This window comes from Hypomesus transpacificus, unplaced genomic scaffold (genome assembly GCF_021917145.1).
Source record: "Hypomesus transpacificus isolate Combined female unplaced genomic scaffold, fHypTra1 scaffold_139, whole genome shotgun sequence".
In the NCBI taxonomy this organism is placed as follows: Eukaryota; Metazoa; Chordata; class Actinopteri; order Osmeriformes; family Osmeridae; genus Hypomesus; species Hypomesus transpacificus.
Window position 1 is genome coordinate 405,357 of NW_025813713.1, and position 19,085 is coordinate 424,441.

General features: G+C 53.5%; 2 protein-coding genes across 2 annotated transcripts in view; both read right to left on the bottom strand.

Moving 5' to 3' along the window:
• Window positions 1-17,073, bottom strand: part of ralgps2 (Ral GEF with PH domain and SH3 binding motif 2) — a 44,586-nt gene extending 27,513 nt beyond the window's left edge. The window contains 6 exon segments of the mRNA XM_047051122.1: window positions 3,558-3,608; window positions 5,017-5,121; window positions 5,542-5,653; window positions 6,353-6,420; window positions 16,679-16,792; window positions 17,016-17,073. Of these exon segments, the coding sequence (XP_046907078.1) occupies window positions 3,558-3,608; window positions 5,017-5,121; window positions 5,542-5,601 (216 nt within the window). The 5' untranslated portion in view covers window positions 5,602-5,653; window positions 6,353-6,420; window positions 16,679-16,792; window positions 17,016-17,073.
• Window positions 17,074-17,338: 265 nt separating this feature from the next.
• Window positions 17,339-19,037, bottom strand: LOC124488510 (cytochrome c oxidase assembly factor 7). The gene is made up of 3 exons (XM_047051146.1): window positions 18,652-19,037; window positions 18,236-18,376; window positions 17,339-17,931 (listed from the first exon to the last, which is right to left on the bottom strand). The coding sequence occupies exons 1-3, from the start codon at window positions 18,755-18,757 to the stop codon at window positions 17,492-17,494; spliced, it is 687 nt and encodes a 228-aa protein (XP_046907102.1). The 5' UTR covers window positions 18,758-19,037; the 3' UTR covers window positions 17,339-17,491.
• Window positions 19,038-19,085: the final 48 nt, after the last annotated feature.

A 19,085-nucleotide genomic window follows, 5' to 3' on the forward strand; every position in this document is an offset into this window, starting at 1 on the left:
CCTCTCTCCCTTTCCTCTCTCCCTCTCCCAGGCAGGAACTAACCTTTCAGGAACGTGTCCAGCGGGTATAAAAGTCTGCATGTTCTCACTAGCTCTGCACTGCAGGGAACCCCCCCCCCCCCCCCCATCTCTTCATGAATCCAGATTTTCTATTCTTAGTTTTCCATTCAATAGAACTGTGGGTTTGTATGAGCTTAGTGGAGGGGGCTAGTACACATCACAGTCCCACTAACCCACCATCACCACCACACCTCCATCCTGACATATGTCCCGTTAGGACAGAGAGAAAGACAGACAGACGGACGGACAGAGAGACAGAGAGAAAGACAGAGAGAGAAAGGTTATCGCCACACACACAACTTCACGGTCTCTCTACTGCCATGATATTTACTGTGTGTTTTATGAGAAGAACCATTTCAACATTGATAACCAGTGTGAAGTGTGGACGGCTGCTCCTGTAGCTGTCCCTGGTAGAGCAGGACCAATGTGAACACAGCCCCCACAGCCTCCTCAGCCTCCTCAGCCCCCACAGCCTCCCCCCTGCCCCCTCACAGCCCCCACAGCCCCCTCACAGCCCCCTCAGCCTCCATAGCCCCCTCACAGCCCCCACAGCCTCCGCCAGCCCGCACAGCTTCCTCAGCCTCACCCAGCCCCCCACAGCCCCCACAGCCCCCTCAGCCGCCAATCACACATCTCCTGATGTCATCGCACACGTGAGTGGTGTTGGTTTATTACTCTGCTAAATGTCATATATCTCCTGATCTCAATGAACACTGGAGACTGTTTGTTCCTGTCAGAATCAGGGTCTGACTTTCTAAACCCTGACTCTACCGGAAGGGACGACTCAGTTACACACACAAACACACACACACACAAGCTGGGGGGGAGGCTGGAGGGAACAGGGGGGAGGATGGGGGAGGCAGACAGGCAGTAGACATGATCCAGACTGGTAGCACATCACAACATGTTTTCTGGGCTGTTGAACAGATGACAGGGTTAGGGTTAGGGTAGGGTTAGGGTTAGGGCCCTGCTGACAGGCAGCCTCTGGCTACATTCCTGGTCCAGTCACACACACACAATACTCTCTCATCTTCTTCCCCTGCAGTTTCCTCTCTTCCCATCTCCTCTCCAGCGCTCAGAAAAGGGAAGAACCCAGAACGCTACATTGAGTTTCAGTGTGAGGAAACCTCATCATAACCCTAACCCTCATCATAACCCTAACCCTCATCATAACCCTAACCCTCATCACAACCCTAACCCTCATCATAACCCTAACCCTCATCACAACCCTAACCCTCATCACAACCCTAACCCTCATCATAACCCTAACCCTCATCACAACCCTAACCCTCATCATAACCCTAACCCTCATCACAACCCTAACCCTCATCACAACCCTAACCCTCATCATAACCCTAACCCTCATCATAACCCTAACCCTCATCATAACCCTAACCCTCATCACAACCCTAACCCTCATCATAACCCTAACCCTCATCATAACCCTAACCCTCATCACAACCCTAACCCTCATCATAACCCTAACCCTCATCACAACCCTAACCCTCATCACAACCCTAACCCTCATCATAACCCTAACCCTCATCATAACCCTAACCCTCATCACAACCCTAACCCTCATCATAACCCTAACCCTCATCACAACCCTAACCCTCATCATAACCCTAACCCTCATCATAACCCTAACCCTCATCATAACCCTAACCCTCATCATAACCCTAACCCTCATCACAACCCTAACCCTCATCATAACCCTAACCCTCATCACAACCCTAACCCTCATCATAACCCTAACCCTCATCATAACCCTAACCCTCATCACAACCCTAACCCTCATCACAACCCTAACCCTCATCATAACCCTAACCCTCATCATAACCCTAACCCTCATCATAACCCTAACCCTCATCATAACCCTAACCCTCATCATAACCCTAACCCTCATCATAACCCTAACCCTCATCATAACCCTAACCCTCATCACAACCCTAACCCTCATCATAACCCTAACCCTCATCATAACCCTAACCCTCATCATAACCCTAACCCTCATCATAACCCTAACCCTCATCATAACCCTAACCCTCATCATAACCCTAACCCTCATCATAACCCTAACCCTCATCATAACCCTAACCCTCATCATAACCCTAACCCTCATCATAACCCTAACCCTCATCATAACCCTAACCCTCATCACAACCCTAACCCTCATCATAACCCTAACCCTCATCACAACCCTAACCCTCATCACAACCCTAACCCTCATCATAACCCTAACCCTCATCATAACCCTAACCCTCATCATAACCCTAACCCTCATCATAACCCTAACCCTCATCACAACCCTAACCCTCATCATAACCCTAACCCTCATCATAACCCTAACCCTCATCATAACCCTAACCATCATAACCCTAACCCTCATCATAACCCTAACCCTCATCATAACCCTAACCCTCATCACAACCCTAACCCTCATCATAACCCTAACCCTCATCATAACCCTAACCCTCATCATAACCCTAACCCTCATCATAACCCTAACCCTCATCACAACCCTAACCCTCATCACAACCCTAACCCTCATCATAACCCTAACCCTCATCATAACCCTAACCCTCATCACAACCCTAACCCTCATCATAACCCTAACCCTCATCACAACCCTAACCCTCATCACAACCCTAACCCTCATCATAACCCTAACCCTCATCATAACCCTAACCCTCATCATAACCCTAACCCTCATCATAACCCTAACCCTCATCACAACCCTAACCCTCATCATAACCCTAACCCTCATCATAACCCTAACCCTCATCATAACCCTAACCCTCATCACAACCCTAACCCTCATCACATGCCTGATAAACCTCCGACTCTGCAGACACACTGCCTCTGCAGACACACTGCCTCTGCAGACACACTGCCTCTGCAGACACACAGACTCTGCAGACACACTGCCTCTGCAGACACACAGACTCTGCAGACACACTGCCTCTGCAGACACACTGCCTCTGCAGACACACAGACTCTGCAGACACACAGACTCTGCAGACACACAGACTTGGAGGAAGAACACACATCTCCTCTCTATAGCCACCCAGCCAGTCAGCCAGCCAGCCAGTCAGCCAGCCAGTCTACTGTAAGCAGCCCAGCCGTGGTGGGAGGGCTGCTTTAACCAGCCCAGTGTGGCCGATACTAAACACTCACTCTGCAGGTCTGCTGTCAGGGCCTGTTTAACTGCAGCAGACACAGGCTCTCTTAAACACACACACACACTCAGTCATGGAGACGTGGCTTTCACTGGGACCATTCAGAAGGTGTGACAATGAGCGAGTGTGTATTGGTGTGTTTGTGTGTGTGTGTGAGTGTGTGAGAGTGAGTGTGCAGAACAGTGAGTGTGGATGTGTTAGTAGACATTACTCAGCTAATGTGAGTAGCTGCTAGGGATGTGTGGAGATGGGAGGTTAATGTGTTCAGCAGGCTGGGAGAGAAGAGCAGCCCTGAGGAGCTCTGAGACACCCACTCACCTCTGGCTGGATGGCCTGGAACACGGGAGCGTCCATGAGGGTGATCTGGCCCTGCAGGAGAGAACACAAGGCAGGCTGTTAGGAGCAGCACCTCCAGGTACCTCCAGGTACCTCCACAACCCAGCTTCAGCCTCTTCCTCGGCCTGGTCCAGGAGTCTTCAACCCTGGTCCTCAGGGACCCCCTGCCCTGCATGTTGTAGTTGTTTCCCTGCTCCAACACACCTGATTCTAATGACTGGGTCATTATCTGTCTATGCAGAAACCTGATAATGAGCACTCGTTGCAAAAGGTACCCTGAAAATCCCACAAATACCCCCCAAAAAATATCTCTCAGTCTAAGTTCATGTTCATTCAAGTTCATGGATCTCCGGGTCCTCCAGGCAGGGGCAGCAGGGCGTGGAGCCCCACACACAAGAGCCCCTTCCTGGGGGAGGAGAGCGAGCAGCTCAGCCTCTATACATGGAGTGAGAGCGCCCTCCGCTGGCCTGGCTGAGCATGACCACAGAAACAGTGGCATGATGGCAAGTGCCCTTGGTGGGTTTTAATAATAATAATAATAATCATATTTTATTTGTACTTTACATTTGAAGCAAAGCTCAAAGTGCTACAGTTAAGATTATAAAAGCAAGGTAAGAACGTCAATATAAAATACAAATAGACAAATGCAATGACTTGCAGGGTTTTAGTCAGTTAACGCTGCCCTCCTCCCCTCCACCCTCTCCCCCAACACACAGACACACACACACACACCTCCCCTCTCCCCCAACACACACACACACACCTCCCCTCTCCCCCAACACAGACACACACACCTCCCCTCTCCCCCAACACACACACACACACCTCCCCTCTCCCCCAACACACACACACACACACACCTCCCCTCTCCCCCAACACACACACACCTCCCCTCTCCCCCAACACACAGACACACACCTCCCCTCTCCCCCAACACACACACACACACCTCCCCTCTCCCCCAACACACAGACACACACACACACCTCCCCTCTCCCACAACACACAGACACACACACACCTCCCCTCTCCCCCAACACACACACACACACACACCTCCCCTCTCCCCCAACACACAGACACACACACCTCCCCTCTCCCCCAACACACACACCTCCCCTCTCCCCCAACACACACACACACACCTCCCCTCTCCCCCAACACACACACACACCTCCCCTCTCCCCCAACACACACACACACACACCTCCCCTCTCCCCCAACACACAGACACACACACACACCTCCCCTCTCCCCCAACACACACACACACACACACCTCCCCTCTCCCCCAACACACAGACACACACACCTCCCCTCTCCCCCAACACACACACCTCCCCTCTCCCCCAACACACACACACACACACCTTCCCTCTCCCCCAACACACACACACACACACACCTTCCCTCTCCCCCAACACAAACACTCAGAACTTACTGCATACTCCTCTGGAGTGACCTTGAGCACATCAAACACGACCGCATCAAAACTCTTCTTCAGCTCTGAACCCTTTTCACTGAGAGACTCCGAGCTGCTGCCCTTCTGGGGACACACACACACACACATTAAGACTCATATCTGCTAATATGACAAGGTGGTAAGTAACATACATGGGTTAGAGGACCAGCCGCTGGAGGTTGAACAGGAAGGGGCGTGTCTATGGGTGGATGAACAGGAAGGGGCGTGTCTATGGGTGGATGAACAGGAAGGGGCGTGTCTATGGGTGGATGAACAGGAAGGGGCGTGTCTATGGGTGGATGAACAGGAAGGGGCGTGTCTATGGGTGGATGAACAGGAAGGGGCGTGTCTATGGGTGGATGAACAGGAAGGGGCGTGTCTATGGGTGGATGAACAAGAAGGGGCGTGTCTATGGGTGGATGAACAGGAAGGGGCGTGTCTCTGGGTGGATGAACAGGAAGGGGCGTGTCTATGGGTGGATGAACAGGAAGGGGCGTGTCTTACCTCAGAGGCTGTAGCAGCGACAGTGGTGGCACCTGATTGGCCATTGGGGAGGTCCATCATGTCTCTAGCACAGCCCACCTTTCATCCTCCTCCTGTTAGCCTGCCCAGCCTTCTGCACACACACACACACACACACACACACACACAATTGCATTATGTAAGCTTGTCAGTAAAGATGACTATAACAGCTCAACTATCCCCAGTGTGGTATGGGAGCTGCACAGACAGGGACCTCAAGGCCCTACGTAGTGTGGTCCGGTCTGCTGAGTCCATCATTGGCAGGAAGCTCCCAGCCCTACAGGACACCTACCACACACCATGCTTCATGAAAGCTGGCTGGATCCTAAGAGACTGTTACCACCCATCCTTCAGTCTCTTTACCTTGTTGCCTTGAACTTAAAAAGCTCTACCTTGAGCCTGCAGTGCCACCCTGTGGTGAGACTGCAGAACCACACACCTGCATCACCCCACACCTGCATCACCACACACCTGCATCACCACACACCTGCATCACCCCACACCTGCATCACCCCACACCTGCATCACCCCACACCTGCATCACCACACACCTGCATCACCACACACCTGCATCACCCCACACCTGCATCACCCCACACCTGCATCACCACACACCTGCATCACCACACACCTGCATCACCACACACCTGCATCACCACACACCTGCATCACCCCACACCAGCAGAGCCAGACTGAGGGCAGATGCCCTGGATAGACCAGTACCCAGAACACACACACATGTAGACACACACACACACACACACACATGCCCTGACAGCAGAAAGGTACTAACCAGATGTGTGTCAGTGATTCATCATGCTGATGAAGTCCTCACTTCTTATGGCTCTGGGTTCCCCCTGTCTGGACCGGGGAGGAGAGAGAGAGGGAGGTGAAAAGAATACGTTATTAGATTAGTCAAGTAGATTGCACGAAAGCAATCAAAGGTTGCTTTATCAAAAAGGTGCTATTTTCCACATCCACCACCAGGGGCAACACAGCAGTCCTGTATTGTAGTTGTAACCAGTCACCACCACCAGGGGGAGCAGTACACTCAGACATGCCAGGACACACCACCACACATCCTCACACACCATCACCACATCATCAGAGAGAGACCGAAACAGAGACAGGAAGAGGGAGAGAGTCAAATAGGGAGAGAAAGCCCTAAAGTTGGATAAATATTCATCTGATGACAGTTCTACAGGGCAGACAGGCAGGCAGAAAGAGACAGACAGACTAGCTGTAGTTCAAGTGTGGAATGTTTACCAAAACAGCTGACAGGAGGTTCTGAGAGATTAGGTGTGCGAGTGGTTGTGTGTGAGGGATTAGTGTTGTGTGTGCGCGCACATGAGATTGTAGGAGTAGGCTAGATCAATGGGAATGTTAGGTTGGAAGCAGGGCTGGAGGAAGTGGGGAGAAGGAGAGGTGGGGGGAGGAGTTATGGTGGGGGGAGGAGGTGAGGAGAAGGAGAGTAGGGAGGAGGAGGGATGGTGGGGGGAGGAGGTGAGGAGAAGGAGAGGTGGGGGGAGGAGGGATGGTGGGGGGAGGAGGTGAGGAGAAGGAGAGGTGGGGGGAGGAGGTGAGGAGAAGGAGAGGTGGGGGGAGGAGGGATGGTGGGGGGAGGAGGTGAGGAGAAGGAGAGGTGGGGGGAGGAGGTGAGGAGAAGGAGAGGTGGGGGGGGAGCAGGAGGGGAGGAGGAAGGGAAGACTCGTGTTGAGGCTTGTAGCAGGGGAAGTGCTGGGAGGCAAGGTGACTCATCCTGTAAGGGTAAGACTTCTTTACAATGATTCCTCCTCACCCCTCCTTCTCTCACTCCCTCTCTTCTCTCTCTTTCTGTTTTGACAATCCCACGCTACGGCTTTGGCTACTGTTCTCTGTCACTGCGAGAACTGCTCTCCTATTCACAGCCACACCTGTGCTGAGGGAGCCCGGGTGGGAGGGCTGGGGTGCTGGGTCAGGGGGGAGGGCTGGGGTGCTGGGCCAGGGGGAGGGCTGGGGTGCTGGGCCAGGGGGAGGGCTGGGGTGCTGGGCCAGGGGGGAGGGCTGGGGTGCTGGGCCAGGGGGAGGGCTGGGGTGCTGGGCCAGGGGGAGGGCTGGGGTGCTGGGCCAGGGGGAGGGCTGGGGTGCTGGGCCATGGGGGAGGGCTGGGGTGCTGGGCCAGGGGGGAGGGCTGGGGTGCTGGGTCAGGGGGAGGGCTGGGGTGCTGGGTCAGGGGGAGGGCTGGGGTGCTGGGCCAGGGGGAGGGCTGGGGTGCTGGGTCAGGGGGAGGGCTGGGGTGCTGGTCAACGCAGGGTTAAACCCTTCAGCACACACCTGTGTGAGATCTGCTTGACTGGTTCCGATCACACGCAGGTGACCCTAACTAACAGGGGCAGGAGGGAAGCACAGGGAGCAGGAGGGCCAGAAGGAGGCAGGAGGGAGGCAGGAGGGAGGCACAGGGGGGCAGGAGGGAGGCACAGGGGAGCAGGAGGGCCAGAAGGAGGCAGGAGGGAGGCACAGAGGGGCAGGAGGGCCAGGAGGAGGCAGGAGGGAGGCAGTACAGAGGCACAGAGGGGCAGGAGGGCCAGGAAAAGGCAGGAGGGAGACAGGAACAGCAGGAGGAGGCAGGAGGCAGGCAGTAGAGAGGCACAGAGGGGCAGGAGTGCCAGGAGGAGGCAGGAGGCAGCCAGGAACAGCAGGAGGAGGCAGGAGACAGGCAGTAGAGAGGCACTGAGGGGCAGGAGGGCCAGGAGGAGGCAGGAGGCAGCCAGGAACAGCAGGGAGAGGGAAGCGAGAGAGAACATCGAGGGTGAGGACTCGCTTGTCACCATTAGCCAGTCGATGATGGACTAGAAATGGGATTACATGACTGTCATCTCTTATGTATGCTCTGGTGTCTAGTTTGTCCTGACAGCACACACACACACACACACACGCCTGTGTCAGTGTTGCCTAGCTACCACAGATCTGTCCTCACGGAAAAGCAAAGAGGGACAAACACCAAGTGAGACTGGACCCCCCCCACAGCACACACGCACACACACACAGAGACCCCCCAGACCTCAGAGGACCAGACAGTATGTTGGACTGAACATTCCCATGTTCATTTGTGTTCCTCCCTGCATCATCGTCCATCTCTAGAAGGAGGGCTCCCACTCTGAGCTGCTCCTGCAGGAGGGCTCCCACTCTGAGCTCCTCCTGCAGGAGGGCTCCCACTCTGAGCTGCTCCTGCAGGAGGGCTCCCACTCTGAGCTGCTCCTGCAGGAGGGCTCCCACTCTGAGCTGCTCCTCCTGCAGGAGGGCTCCCACTCTGAGCTGCTCCTGCAGGAGGGCTCCCACTCTGAGCTCCTCCTGCAGGAGGGCTCCCACTCTGAGCTGCTCCTGCAGGAGGGCTCCCACTCTGAGCTGCTCCTCCTGCAGGAGGGCTCCCACTCTGAGCTGCTCCTGCAGGAGGGATCCCACTCTGAGCTGCTCCTGCAGGAGGGATCCCACTCTGAGCTGCTCCTGCAGGAGGGCTCCCACTCTGAGCTGCTGCTGCAGGAGGGCTCCCACTCTGAGCTGCTCCTCCTGCAGGAGGGATCCCACTCTGAGCTGCTGCTCCTGCAGGAGGGCTCCCACTCTGAGCTGCTCCTGCAGGAGGGATCCCACTCTGAGCTGCTCCTGCAGGAGGGCTCCCACTCTGAGCTGCTGCTGCAGGAGGGCTCCCACTCTGAGCTGCTCCTGCAGGAGGGATCCCACTCTGAGCTGCTCCTGCAGGAGGGCTCCCACTCTGAGCTGCTCCTCCTGCAGGAGGGCTCCCACTCTGAGCTGCTCCTGCAGGAGGGATCCCACTCTGAGCTGCTCCTGCAGGAGGGATCCCACTCTGAGCTGCTCCTGCAGGAGGGCTCCCACTCTGAGCTGCTGCTGCAGGAGGGCTCCCACTCTGAGCTGCTCCTCCTGCAGGAGGGATCCCACTCTGAGCTGCTGCTCCTGCAGGAGGGCTCCCACTCTGAGCTGCTCCTGCAGGAGGGATCCCACTCTGAGCTGCTCCTGCAGGAGGGCTCCCACTCTGAGCTGCTGCTGCAGGAGGGCTCCCACTCTGAGCTGCTCCTGCAGGAGGGATCCCACTCTGAGCTGCTCCTGCAGGAGGGCTCCCACTCTGAGCTGCTGCTCCTGCAGTTTCTTTAATGTTTGGTTTCCAGGGCTTCTTCTTCCTTCCCTGAGAGTTGAGGCTGGCTACAGGTGCTGATCTGTGGGCATCTGTGATGTTGCTGCAGATAGGATGTGGTGTGATTAGAGCCAGCAGCCAGGCTGGGACACAATGCTCCTCCTAATCACTGTCTTGGCAGCAGCTCTGACCTTGAGACTGAGATTTAGCCATATTTAGCCCCACACACACGCTCACGCACGCACACACACACGACCCAAACACCCACTCTCTGTCTCTCTGATTGATCATTAGATCTCAAGCTGTGCATGCAGTCTGTTCTTCCTCATCCTCCTCTCCATCTGACACATTACTTTACAGCCTCAGTCCTAGTCACACATGTTACCTCCAACTGCAGGACTAAATACTCAGACCTCATTTAAGCCTAGAGAGACCAGAGAGAGACCAGACACAGAGCGGAGACAAAGAGAAGTAGGTGAGAGCAGAGAGAGACCAGATAAAGAGACCAGAAAGAGAACATAGGGAGAGAGACCAGAAAGACCAGAGCCCCGAGATAAGAGAGACCAGAGAGGTCAGAGCCCCGATATAAAGGGAGACCCGAGAGAAAGAGACACCAGAGAGCGTAGAGAGCAGCAGTGTGCGGCTTGGTTCCAGAGAGGCAGGCTGACACGTGCAGGGCATGCGCTAGCCTACTGTGCTTCCAGTCTGGTTCTCTAAGTGTGTGTGTGTGTGTCTGAGAATGTGTGTGTGCCTGCAGGAGGGTCCTGGACTGATTAGTGAGCCCCAGAGAGCCAGCCTGCCCGGGCCTAGTGAAGGAGGAGGAGGAGGAGAGGACAGGACGTGGAGGGAGGGAGGGAGGGAGGGAGGAGGGGGGAGAGGAAGCCATCCACTGGGAACAGTGATGATAGAGAGCAGGGTAACAATGCCAGCGCCAGAGAGGACCAGCTAATAGGAAACACTCAGATCCCTATCTGTTCCTCTACGAGCCTGAGCTGCTGAAGGTTAGCCAGGATACCTCCACACAACTATGTAGACACTGTCTCCCTGACTCTACCTGTCTGACTAACTGACTCACCCTGTAACTTCCTGATGAGGTCCAGGTTACAATAGAACACTAACAGTCACACAAATTGTTAGTCTGAAAAGGCATATGTACACTCACACACACACACCCCAGTTCCCAGGAGGTGTCTGAACGCCCTTGGGGCTTTAGATCACCAACGCGCTAGAACCTGACAAAGCACAGACACAGAATCAGCCGTCAATCAGCAATCCATAACCCTGTCTCCCTCTCCCCCCTCCCACTCCCCCCCTCTCCCCCGCTCTCTCTCTCACACCCGGAGAGAACAGTGACTTGGCAGCAGCCGGCACAAGGCTGTTACAGTGACAGGCTCTGTCCAGCTGTACGACTTCCTCCCAGAGCACAAAGACTCTAACAACATTGGAACACGGAGCCCTAAGACACAAAGCTGGAGGGAGAGATGAACCCAGACCAGCATGTCACCCAGTATGAGTTCAAACTTCACACTTTCTTAACCAGGCAATGCAGAGATCAACTTCAGCATAGCATTCTGACTCTTTCTCATACACACACACAAACAGGGCAAAACTGGAGAGAGAAAGATTAGAGAGAGAGAGAGCGAGAGACTTAGATCTGGTCCCGGGTGAAACTCCTCCCCATGGTCCAGTCTGTCTTTCTAAAGCTGGTCAGCAGAGAGGAACACACACACACACTCCTTCAGTCCTAAGGGCTATCCAGTTCATTAGGTCACAGTGCACACTGCACAGGCTGTGTGTGTGTGTAATAGAAGCCAAACCACAGCTGAAGCAGGAACAAACAGATGTATCTCTTCAACTCCTGCCCTCCTCCCCTGCCCTCCTCCCTCCGCCCTCTCCCCCCCCGCCCTCCTCCCCCCCCCCCTGCCCTCCTCCCTCTCCCCTGCCCTCCTCCCTCTCTCCCCCCTGCCCTCCTCTCCCCCTCTCCCCCCCTGCCCTCCTCCCTCCCAGAACGAGCCCCTTACACCCCTTGATCCCCCTGGTTCACAGCAAAACATGGCCAGGGTGTACACACACACACACACAGGACTTCTTTCTCCTCAGACAAGCACAGACAGGATGAGCTTCCAAACATTCATTTCTATTGACTAAAAATAGGCAAGACATTGTTCCTTCGCCGCCCCTCCAGCCCCCCCCCCCCTTTCTTTAATACAAAGGAATCTTCAGAAACATTCTGACTGTTAGAAGATGTATCACCCACCACTACACTACACACCACCTAGTGTGTGTGTGTGTGTGTGCGTGCATGCGAGGATCCTGTTTAAGAGCCGTTTTAAGGACAGCAGCAGCTCAGCTCTTATTTGATCCACTATCTACCAGGTTCACAGCCAAGTTCACTGCTTTCCATGACCCAATCAGCTCTCAGCTCCCCCAGCTAACCAGACCCTGCCAGACCCAGCCAGACCCTGCCAGACCCTGCCAGACCCAGCCAGACCCTGCCAGACCCAGCCAGACCCAGCCAGACCCTGCTAGACCCTGCCAGACCCTGCTAGACCCAGCCAGACCCAGCCAGACCCTGCTAGACCCAGCCAGACCCAGCCAGACCCTGCCAGACCCAGCCAGACCCTGGCAGACCCAGCCAGACCCAGCCAGACCCAGCCAGACCCTGCTAGACCCTGCCAGACCCTGCTAGACCCAGCCAGACCCAGCCAGACCCTGCTAGACCCAGCCAGACCCAGCCAGACCCTGCCAGACCCAGCCAGACCCAGCCAGACCCAGCCAGACCCTGCTAGACCCAGCTAGACCCAGCCAGACCCTGGCAGACCCAGCCAGACCCAGCCAGACCCTGCTAGACCCAGCTAGACCCAGCCAGACCCTGGCAGACCCTGGCCTTCACAGAACTATATTGTGTCTGTAAGGCCCTGCTAGAGTCTGAAGCTTATGCAACATAATGCTGTAGTCATCTGAACTATTGGCCAACCACACACTCCCCTAACTACCACACACACACACGCACACCACGCCCGGGACGACCCTATAAACATGATGCCCTAACCCAGCAGCTCCCCTGAGGGGGGGAATGTGTCCCCAGAGACACGGCTGAGCCCTGGAGCAAGACGTGGTCACCACACATCATCCAGTCCCACCCAGACCGACAGACAGCAGCATGGAAGGTAACCCACATAGCTGGTGTTCAACATGCTTCATAGGCCGGGATCACACCCTCCCCCCTCCTCACAATCTCTGTTACGCAGGCTTGACCAAGTTACTGGAGGCCTTGGGGTTACACAGCTGCCCCCCCCCCCGACTCCGACCCCACCCACACACACTTCAAACAAACATAGCCACCATGAAACAAATATAATATTCTGCAATGTCATATTATCTACTGCTTGTCTTACAGGACATTTCAAGGTCACACACACACAACACATAAAAATAGAGTGGCACACACACACACACATAGAACTCTCTTTCACACAGAGAGTGGGAATGTGTGTGTGTGTGTGTGTGTGTGTGTGTGTGTGAGAGAGAGAGAGATGAAGGCAGATAGAGGGCCTGACTACACCAGCACTGTCAGCTCAACACCACACAGCTGGGAGCTGTTTACACAAGATGGGGACGGAGAGAGGAGAGAGAGATGAACCAGTCTGACTAAATAAACCTGATGGGAGAGAGAGGAGAGACATAGACAGTGAAAAAGATAAAGAATAAGAGATAGAGATAAAGAATAAGAGATAGAGATAAAGAATAAGAGATAGAGAATAAGACAGAGCAAAGGACCACCAGCTCCACTTCCCAGCCTGAAGGAACTACTGTGCTACCTGTGTTTAACAGACACCTGCACGTATTCCAGCTGCTGAAGGGCCTGACTGGCCGGCTGAACAGCCTGCTCCACAGGGGAGACACCGGCACAGACTCTGCAGCCCTGCTCTGCAGCCCTGCTCTGCAGCCCTACTCTGCAGCCCTACTCTGCAGCCCTACTCTGCAGCCCTGCTCTGCAGCCCTACTCTGCAGCCCTACTCTGCAGCCCTGCTCTGCAGCCCTGCTCTGCAGCCCTACTCTGCAGCCCTGCTCTGCAGCCCTACTCTGCAGCCCTGCCCTACTCTGCAGCCCTACTCTGCAGCCCTACTCTGCAGCCCTACTCTGCAGCCCTGCTCTGCAGCCCTACTCTGCAGCCCTACTCTGCAGCCCTGCTCTGCAGCCCTACTCTGCAGCCCTGCTCTGCAGCCCTACTCTGCAGCCCTGCTCTGCAGCCCTACTCTGCAGCCCTGCCCTACTCTGCAGCCCTGCCCTACTCTGCAGCCCTGCCCTACTCTGCAGCCCTACTCTGCAGCCCTACTCTGCAGCCCTACTCTGCAGCCCTGCTCTGCAGCCCTACTCTGCAGCCCTGCCCTACTCTGCAGCCCTACTCTGCAGCCCTACTCTGCAGCCCTGCTCTGCAGCCCTACTCTGCAGCCCTGCCCTACTCTGCAGCCCTACTCTGCAGCCCTGCCCTACTTTTCAGCCCTGCTCTGCAGCCCTACTCTGCAGCCCTGCTCTGCAGCCCTGCTCTGCAGCCCTGTAGCCCTGCTCCGCTCCGCTGCCTGGCCTGCTTTCAGACGTTAGAGTTGACGGAAGTGTGATACTGGTGGCATGCACGCACACACACACTCTCACACTCACTCACATGTGCACATACTGTCAGGCGCTGGTTGCACAAACACCTACTTCAACAAGCTGCCAGAAGCCTCAGAGAGACTTAACACAGTGATTATGAAACATGACGGAACATACTATCTCTGCCTGCCGCTGAAAGACATGGACACCATACACAGAAGGTACACACATGGCCCAACGAAAAGACACACACCAGCTGACAGGCATGACACAGCAGAGCCCTGGTTACGTGACTACACATGGCAGTTTCCCCTAGCAACCAGAGCACTGGCTTCGTTTGGAAGCAGACTGATGAGCAACAGCATGGAACCCTCTGACGGAACCCTCTGACGGTGGAATGAACAGACAGAACCTGCTCATACAGGCCTTCCGCACACACACACACTTTCTCATTGTGGAAGTCTCGTTTCACACACACACATGTAAGCTAATCTACACTCTAGCTAATCCTATTTGCGGGGCCAGAATGGGCTGGGGACAGGAGCAGATGGCCCAAACAAGACTGCAGCACTGGGATTAGAACGTATGGTGCTGCAGGTGGGAGAGAGAGAGAGAGAGAGAGAGAGAGAGAGAGAGAGAGAGAGAGAGAAGCAGAGTCAGTGATATGGACAGACTGCTGGAATGTGAAAGGTTTCAGTTTAGACACAACTGAACACAGTTGGTCAGTGCTACATTTCAAAGCTGCTAATGGTCAAGTATTCTGTTCCAGTCTTCTGATTTAGCTGAATCAAAACAGAAGCTCAACAACAACCAGGTAGCCAATTACTGCTGAAGCAATCTTCAGATGGAAGTCTCATGTCAGAATGACACCTAAGTCACAACCCTAAAGTGATGCTTTTCAGGCCTGCTCTCACTCCTAAACCCAAGGAAAACCACGTCTCCATAACAACATACCCACGTACAAACAGCGTGTAGCGGAGTTGACGTTGAACAGGGGCATTGGCAACATCAAATAAGAATGCAGGCATATCTCGTCCTCCCAGCGTGCTTCCAGAAGAACATGTCACCTCTTTCGCGGTGGACGCGGCAGCTACACACCCTCATCCCAAATATCACGGCAGGACATTCCGCATGAATCTAGGTGACAGGGTCAGGCCGCGCCGCGTCACGCTTTACTGGACTCTGACAGGAGAGGCGAGCTCTAAGAGCCATGGTTCGACGTTAGGAAAACAAGCGCCAGCTAACCATAAGCTAACCGTGTTTGACAGCCATTATTGTTCAAACGGACATCTGGACTCAGCTGGGCCGCTCTGAATGTGCTTCAAGTGCATATCTACCATTGCCTCCACTTTGTTTAATAAGGCTGGTAATAGGGCCTGAATAAACGGCAGTCGTTAACATTAGAAATCTATATCCCTTATTTACAAACAGGCTTTAATTTATCTCTGGGGATAGGTAGATAAACTAGACAGTAAAATGTAAGATTTTACTGTACATCTAAGCGTAAATGGACAGCCAATAAATGATGACCCGTGTCTGGCTAACGGCCTGGGGTACATTTCTCTACTTCTGATGCTCTTCTGCGTCAAGCTAGTGACGGAACAAAATTGAACTGTATTGACCGTTAGATGCGCTTGCTAGATCCATCACTGTAACTAGCTAGCTGTATTACTGTTTCCGATCAAGACAGCTTGCCGGTTATCGTGGAGCCTCGTGGCAGCCCATAAGGTCTGTGTGACACTCCCCAGAGCTACGGACTCCGGTGTCACAACGATTAAAAATAGTTGACAAATACTGTACAGTGAGGTTGGCGGGTGTTTAAACCATTCTAATAACGTCTAACTCGTTGAGAGAGGAGTGAACGCACCCGCCGCGCCTCACCGGAGGCACTCCCCGGGTTCTGGGCGGGACCGGCATGGTTCTCACCGAGACATCCCGCTTTGTGCAGAGAACACCAGGGAGGACCCCACGCGCACAGGGCGCGCCAAGTCAGACAACTAGCTAGCTAGCTTCTAAACTAGAAGGGGAATGGTTGCTAGGCAACTTTCGCTAGTTTAACTAAACTAGTATCAACTGATGTTAAAAAACGAACATGAGAATGAAGCCAGTTAACTTCTTTAAAAAAAATACAATATCAGTAAGCAACTCAGGTCGACATGGTTTGTTCAAAGCGCCATTCTCCATCCTCCACTCAGACAGTGCTAGCGTAGCTTGCTAACTAACGTCTACAGTAGCTAACGGTACGCTACTGTAGTGCCTAGCTAGCAGTCAGGATGGCTAGATTAAGCTAGGAAGCTAACTGGTCTGCACACTCAACCGACCTCTTCAAAGCATGCTCACATGGCTCATAAACACTCGCGAGCTATGATTGTGTACAAACAAAGATGTAAACCATACCCCTCAATGATGCGTGCCAGTTTCCTCGTTCACAGTTTCAGCTGAAACAGCGGCTCTGTCTCCTCGCGTGCTGCGGAACGCTGCCTATCTCGGTGTGCCTGCAACAGCTGTGTTCTGTTTTGAATGAGGGAGTAGAGATGGGCTTGGCAGGGTGGAGCCACTGAGGAACAGATATCTGGAACTGGTTGTATCTGTTTTAACGTATGGTTGCATCTTCTCATTCGGAATGAAACGTTTAATAATTGTGGTCTACCTGTTCTGCTTTTTCAAATATATTCATCATTAATTTTACATTTACTTTATTGGGTCCGATTGAGAAATCTCGGTATCTACTCACCATTGCAAAACAATGCAGCGCCGTCTGAAAGGCATGTACACTGCAGACTGCGGGGGGGGGGGGGGGGGGGGGGGGGGGGGGGACGACAAATTTTCAAGACAGTAAACTGAATTGTACTGAGAACATAAGCAGCCAACTGAAACTTGAATGAGCTGCTCCTGCTGTGGTCTCACACTTTGACTTTAGGGCCCTCTTGTGGCGTATTTTAAGAACGATATCAAAACGGGAATACTCGTAAATTGTCTACGTCTGTAGAGAAGTCAAATAAGCTCACATTCTGCATTTTAAATATGTATTTACTTACAAATAACTATTTGAACTGGTCTGTTTTCATTTCTTTATTTAGACACATAATTTATCGAAAGTATTTACAGCAGGTCAAAAATCAGGCCTAAACACGATCAGCCACACTCCAACACAAGTTGCCTCATCACGGCAGTGTTTCTCCTGGAGAGCGAGAATGTCTCCCAGCACGGTCACTCTCCGAACCTCAGCTGTCTCTCCTTCTCCTGCCCATGCAGCTCCCTCGCTCGCTCCTTCAGCTCCTCCGCTCTCTTCTCATCCTTCTCCGTCCCGTCCCCAAGTTTGTACATGCGGCTGGCGTTGGCACAGCCCCACACGTGTCCCAGCTCGCAGGCCCTGCTGGCGTAGCGGAGAGCCAGGCCCATGTCCTTCTCCAGGATGGAGCCCTGGATGAACAGGGCGCTGAGGTTGAAGCAGGCTGGAGCAAAGCCCCCGGCGCAGGCCTTGTTGTAGTAGCGGCGTGCCTGCTGGGGGTCGGGCCCAGCATCCGTGGCACGGCCATCCAGGGCCAGCAGACCCACGTTGTGGCAGCCGTCCAGGGACTTCTTCCCTCCTGCGTCGCAGGAGCGCAGGAAGCAGGAGTAGGCCGTCTTCAGACACTCAGCCACGCCCCCTGGAGCACAGACATCACAGACAGAGGGCACAGACAGCAGTATTACACACAACAAAACAAACAAACTAAAATCAGGAGGAGGGGGGGTCCTGTGTTCAGCGTTCTAGGTTCTGTGTTCTAGGTTCTGCGTTTCAGGTTCTTGGTTCATGGTTCTGTGTTCAGCATTGTAGGTTCTGTGTTCTAGGTCCTGTGTTCAGCGTTCTAGGTTCTGTGTTCTAGGTTCTGTGTTCAGCATTCTAGGTTCTGTGTTCAGCGTTCTAGGTTCTGTGTTCAGCGTTCTGTGTTCTAGGATCTGTGTATGCACCTTTGCCGGTGACGTGGTAGGCTCCTAGCTTGTAGCAGCTCTCCCCGTGCCCGTGGGTTTCACAGTTGTGTTTCAGCACCTGCGCTGTGGACTCATAGTTCTTCTTCACACCTTCCAGGTAGTCAGCCAGCCTCTGGCATCCTTGCATTGAAAACATTCAAATATGTTTAAAATATATACGTCTATTGCAATAATACGTATATTATAAAATGTAAATGTAGGTGACAAACATATTAATAATAATACATTCTAAAGTATGGTAAGGAAGCTAAATAAATGAACATGGATTATAACATGTATGTACATATATAACACATAATAGAAGCGGAGGTTTCTTGCCCGTCAACACTAGTATGTAACCCAACATTCCGGGTTATTTCAGCACCCCAGAGCCAGGGACAGCGCTGTAGTCTTACCTTCAGGATCTTTCTCTCGGTAACACTGGTAGGTGTACTCCACGCCCAAGTTATCTAAAAACTGCTTCACCTCCTTCTCGTCTTCAAAGTTAATGAGTCCTGCCATTTTCTAACACAAAAGATTAGCTACGACAAGAACAGTCACTTAACCGCACGTGCTGAGTGTCCAACTTGTGACCTTGGTGTGGAAGGAGTGACAGTCACTACGGGATGACAAAAAGATTTACATGAAACGTAGTAGGTTGTCCACTTGTTAAAATAACATTCAACCCTGGTGAGTAAACATTGACCCTTTTTAAGTAAATAGCTAGCTAAGTGTGAGACGATCTGTAGAGTTCGATTTTTCACTTATTCCTACTTGTCCGCACATACGGCTTCCGTAGTCGTCAGTCCTCCCTCCCCCTTTCGGCCAAGTACTTCCTGTGTCGTAACCC